Here is a 5,650-nt window from a genome sequence, read left to right as displayed (position 1 = left end):
TTACCACAAGCACCTCTCTCTTCATTAAATATGTGCCACATAAGCAAAGTTGTATTGAAATGTGTGATGTTACTCCTAAGTTCCTCCTCATTGTGACCATTACAGGCAGCGTGAAGAGACGAGGAGGAGAGGCATAGAAGGAAGTGGTGAGTTCGATCTTCGGGTTTGGGATCCCGATGCCATTTGGGACACAGCGGCAATTTAATGTCGGCTCGTTGCTTTCCAGGTTTCCGGCCTCGGATCTCTCGTCTCATCCCGGGGCAGGATCCATCCATCCGGCCCATCATCAGTCGTACTCAGTCCAATCGGAAGCCCAAAGCCAGGTTAAATTATGGTTGCACACGCGCAGCAAAAGAAAAAAATCATAAACAATTATTAAGTAGGAGTAGGTGTAGATTTGATCACTGCGGATTCCAATGAGCTTTTGGCCACTGGGTGCAGCCAGGTGACAGATGATAGCATGGACTATCTTTAACCGATGGGAGTAAGTGTATAGACACTGTTGCCTGTTTTTCGCCGGATGTGGCATCTTAGACTTATGCGTTTTGCTTCAGTTTAGATCGTTTTGTAAGCCTTCGATGGTTCTCAGACTTTGTGTTTGTACTTGCATTTAATAAAAATTACTGCATGCATCATTCTGATGCAGACGCCGAGGTTTCCTTTCTTTTCAAAAAAATGATCTCTTTTCTTTGTTTAGTCAGCACTCAGCACACAAATTAGGCTTTGTTCAACTGTTAAGCACAGTGCAGAAACAGTGGAGCTGTGGAGGGCAGAGAACGCCACAGTGCTGCGGACGGAGAACGGGGAGGAAAAGTCAACAGAGCAGGCCCGACCCGTTACGCCGTGCTGCAGCTACATAAATGGCTCCAGCTGTACTCGCCCTCGCCCTCGCCCTCGGCCGAGGGAGGGAGAGGGAGAGCGATGAGCAACAGTAGGACAGCCAGCCGAGGGCGACCTCGAAGACGGCGGGCCCCTTTTCAATACTCCCTCCCTCCTCCGGCCCTTAACTCGCATCGGTTATCGCCCACACTGTACCGGCACTGTACCACGCCATACGAGTACGAAAGAGAGTGACGAGTAGAGCTGTAGAGCGAGAGAGAGGGAGGGAGCGAGGGGTAGACGTAACGCGAATCCAACGAGGCCATAGATCGCCCGCCCGCTGCCATGCCCATGCGTGCGCTATAGTCGGAGAGAGAGAGAGGGGGGGAGTTAAGGAAGGCGGGCAGGTGCAGCAATGGTGGATGCCTCCTGATTGCTGACTCCGAGAACTCCAGCGGGGCGGGGAAAGCTCTCCTCTCCTCTCTCTCTTCTCTTCTCTTCTTCCAACTAGCTAGCTCCCTCTCCTTCCCTTCCCTGGCTCCTGAGCTGTATGCTCTGTGCATGTTTACTGCTTCTGCTTCGCCAGGACCAGAGAGGTTACTGCTTCGTACCGCGCCCCCGCTGGCTGGCTTCCCTATCTCCATGCCCTGCCCTGCCCTGCTGCCGCTTCTTCTTTCCTCTTGCGCGCCTCTAGTGGCACCGCAGAGCTTGGCGTAGCAGGCGCGACGCGAGGGCAGGCGTCTGTCTATATAGCGCGCGCCTGGTGCTGCTAGCACTAGACCTCGATCGTAGCACCGCTCGCTTACTTCTGCAAGTCGCCGGCCGGATTGGGGTTGCGCGCGCTCGAAGCAAACGACGTGCCGGGAAGAGACCGAAGACTAGGAGGCAGGCGCCGGGAAGCCGGGGGCCATGGACTTCGGCGACGACCTCGTGCCGGGCTCCGACGCCCACCGCCGCAAGAAGCGCTACCACCGCCACACCCCGCGCCAGATTCAGCAGCTCGAGGCGTACGCTCGCTTCCACTCATGAATTCAACTGATTTCTCTCTCCATCTTCGTCTCTTGCTCATCTTCTGTTCTGTCATTCTGTGTGTGCGTGGGTGCGCAGGATGTTCAAGGAGTGCCCGCACCCGGACGAGAACCAGCGGCTGCACCTCAGCCGGGAGCTGGGGCTGGAGCCCAGGCAGATCAAGTTCTGGTTCCAGAACCGCCGGACTCAGATGAAGGTACGTACCCATCCCATCATCCATGTCTGCAACCCATCTTTTTCACCCTCCTTCTTTCGGAGCGAGATGATTCCCGATCCCTCTTCGTGTTTCGCTGAGCGAGACGGCCGGCAATTAAGCCAAATTAATTCCTTCCATGTGTGTCGCTTCTAATTTTGGCTTGGCTTGGCGGCGACGCGATCGCAGGCGCAGCACGAGCGCGCCGACAACTGCTTCCTCCGCGCGGAGAACGACAAGATCCGCTGCGAGAACATCGCCATGCGCGAGGCGCTCAAGAACGTCATCTGCCCCACCTGCGGCGGCCCGCACTCCGGCGCCGACGACTACTTCGACGAGCACAAGCTCCGCATGGAGAACGCCCACCTCAAAGAAGAGGCAAGCATAGCACGCCGCCTACCTGCCTCTCCGCCTCCTGCATTTGCTTGCCCCGCCGCGATTTGCGCTGACACCACGATCGCCATGGTGGTTTTGGTTGGGTGCAGCTTGACCGGGTATCCAGCCTCACGTCCAAGTACCTGGGGCGGCCCATCACCCAGCTCCCGTCAATGCAGCCGCTCTCCATGTCGTCGCTGGAGCTCTCCGTCGGCGGGCTCGGCAGCCCGGTCGCGCTCGGCCCGGTGCTGGACCTGGACCCGCTCGGCGGGAGCTCGCCTTTCCAGCTCCCGGCGCCCGTGTCGGAGATGGAGCGGCCGATGATGGCCGAGATGGCGACGCGGGCCATGGACGAGTTCATCAGGCTGGCGCAGGCCGGCGAGCACCTCTGGGTCAAGGCCGCCGGCGGCCGGGAGGTGCTCAATGTCGACACGTACGACAGCATCTTCGCCAAGCCCGGGAGCAGCTCGTTCCGCGGCCCGGACGTGCACGTCGAGGGCTCCCGCGACTCGTGCCTCGTGCTCACCAGCGCCATCGCCCTCGTCGACACATTCATGGACTCGGTGAGATTTCGTTGCATTTTGACATCCATTTATCCATGGAATCGTTTGCGTGACGTGCACTGATGACCAATTGACCATTGTTGCGTATGTCTCCAGAGCAAGTGGACGGAGTTCTTCCCGACCATCGTGACCAGAGCGCGCACGATCGACGTTCTCGTGAACGGCATGGCCGGCCGGAGCGAGTCTTTGGTGCTGGTAAGGCCAGACCAGCGCCGTGTCCATTTTGCACGGGTGGATTGCTCCTTTAATTTAGTCATGTCATTAGGCGCACATGGACGAACACTTTACATTTTTTTACCGGTGTGGCGCCGCAGATGTACGAGGAGCTGCACGTGATGTCGCCGGTCGTCCCGACGCGCGAGTTTTGCTTCCTCCGCTACTGCCGGCAGATCGAGCAGGGCCTGTGGGCGATCGCCGACGTCTCGGTCGACTTGCAGCGGGACGCACGCTACGGCACACCGCCGGCCCGCTCGCGCCGGCTCCCCTCGGGCTGCCTCATCGCCGATATGTCCAATGGCTACTCCAAGGTATGCACGCCGCCGCCGGCGGCTTAGTTCACCACCATGTACTTTGCCGCATTGCGATCGGTTGTGCCATGATTCATGACGTGTGTGGAATTGTTCGTTTTGTCAGGTGACCTGGGTCGAACACATGGAGACGGAGGACAAGACCGCCATCAACCAGCTCTACCGCGACCTCGTCCTGAGCGGCGCGGCGTTCGGGGCGCACCGGTGGCTGGCGGCGCTGCAGAGGGCGTGCGAGCGGCACGCGTGCCTCGTGACGCCGCCGCACAGGGACATCGCCGGTGTGACCTTGGAGGGCAAGAGGAGCATGATGAGGCTGTCGCAGCGGATGGTGGGCAGCTTCTGCGCCAGCCTGAGCGCGTCGCAGCAGCACCGGTGGACGACGCTGTCGGGGCCGGGCGCGGGCGTGGACGACGCGGCGGGCGTGCGCGTCATGGTGCACCGCAGCACGGACCCCGGGCAGCCCAGCGGCGTGGTGCTCAGCGCCGCCACCTCCATCTGGCTCCCCGTGTCCTGCGACAGGGTGTTCGCCTTCGTGCGCGACGAGAACACGCGCTCCCAGTGGGACGTGCTGTCGCATGGCAACCCGGTGCAGGAGGTGTCGCGCATCCCCAACGGCTCGCATCCGGGCAACTCCATCTCCTTGCTCAGAGTAAGCATCGCGTAGCTAGCTCGTAGCTTTGCCAATGGCAGACGTAGGTGTTAACTTAACGAGGTGTTGGACGGAATGCAGGGCCTGAACGCGAGCCAGAACAGCATGCTGATCCTGCAGGAGAGCTGCGCGGACGCGTCGGGGTCGCTGGTGGTGTACGCGCCGATCGACCTCCCGGCGGCGAACGTGGTGATGAGCGGCGAGGACCCGTCGGCGATCCCGCTGCTGCCGTCCGGGTTCACCATCCTGCCCGACGGCCGCGCGTCCAGCAGCACGGGGTCGGTGGTGACGGTGGCGTTCCAGATCCTGGTGAGCAGCCTGCCGTCGTCGCGGCTGAACGCGGAGTCAGTGGCCACGGTCAACAGCCTCATCGGCACCACTGTGGAGCAAATCAAGGCGGCCCTGAACTGCGGCAGCAGCCATTGATGAGGGGGCGCTCCGCCTGCCCTCCGTCAGCGGGAGCGAGTAAGAGCTCCTCCCCCGCCATTCATTCCCATTCAAGGCGAACCGGGGTTTTGGTTGGTTGGAGCCTTGAATGCCCCGCGCATTCATGGAGGCGGAGGAGCCGCGCCGTGGTGGTGGTGGTGGTGGTGTCGCTCGGCTGGGGTTCATCCTCTGCCGCCGCCGCTGTCACCGCGCCGTCCGGTCGCTGGATGGGCGCCCACTCGCCCACGCCGTCGTCGCCTTCTTCCACGTTTGGTTAGGTACCTAGTGAGTCTCGTCTAGCTATGATCATCTCTTGGTTTGCAGGGTTACTTACGTTTGGAGTTTGCATGCATGCATGCACGCATGCACGTCTCGATCTCGAAGTTGGAGGCTTTGCATGAACCCGAAGGAGTCAAGAACGCACCATGCTTGTCCCGTTCCTCTCGCCGCGGCCCCGTACTATCATCTTCTTTCTTTCTTTCTTTTTCGCTATTTTCTTCTTCTTCTTCTCCCCTTTTGATCTCATCCATGGTGTAGCCGCAGCAGAGGATGAATGGTTCGGGTATTGACTTCTGTCCATCAATGTAAAAGCCTCCAATCAATTAATGAACATTCAGGTTTTCCTTTGCCCATGATAGTATCCCCAAGTCTCTTCAGAACTGGTACTGGTACAAACGTGTATAAAGCTGGCGCTGTGAAGTCGATCTCTTTCGCTCATCATTGCCTAGTATGTGACCTGCTCGCTGCATTTGCTCCTCCTGACCCCTGTGATATGTTGCACAGTGGCGGTAGTTACTCGTTTCTGTCCGACTATGAGACGAGAGCGAGTGAGACGGACGGACGGACGTACGTACGTACGCTTGTGGTGGTGTTCGGACTTGAAGGAGAGCCCGCAGAGCTAGCGCAGGCTGTAATGCGGTGTGGGGCTGGTGGCCAACGCGTCGCAGCATGCATTTGCGTCTGCATGGCCATGGCCATGGCGCCCCTTCAATTTGCCCTATTAATATGGGTCGTTGGGTCGAGCTGGAGTTGCCATGCATGCATTGATGCGTACACGGTACACCACCCC

The 5,650-nt window shown here is 59.4% G+C and overlaps 1 protein-coding gene across 1 annotated transcript; it reads left to right on the top strand.

Annotated features, from left to right (window-relative positions):
• The first annotated feature begins 973 nt into the window (after positions 1-973).
• Positions 974-4,853, top strand: LOC125514787 (homeobox-leucine zipper protein ROC8-like). The gene is made up of 8 exons (XM_048680139.1): positions 974-1,826; positions 1,927-2,044; positions 2,231-2,419; positions 2,527-2,979; positions 3,076-3,174; positions 3,294-3,506; positions 3,613-4,155; positions 4,237-4,853. Exons 1-8 carry the CDS (start codon positions 1,729-1,731, stop codon positions 4,579-4,581), a joined length of 2,058 nt encoding a protein of 685 aa, XP_048536096.1. The 5' UTR covers positions 974-1,728; the 3' UTR covers positions 4,582-4,853.
• The last annotated feature ends 797 nt before the right edge of the window (positions 4,854-5,650 follow it).

The sequence above is a fragment of the Triticum urartu genome, chromosome 6, assembly GCF_003073215.2.
Source record: "Triticum urartu cultivar G1812 chromosome 6, Tu2.1, whole genome shotgun sequence".
Lineage (NCBI taxonomy): Eukaryota > Viridiplantae > Streptophyta > Magnoliopsida > Poales > Poaceae > Triticum > Triticum urartu.
The sequence above is the reverse complement of the archived record's forward strand: the minus strand, read 5'-3'. Positions and strand labels throughout refer to the sequence as shown.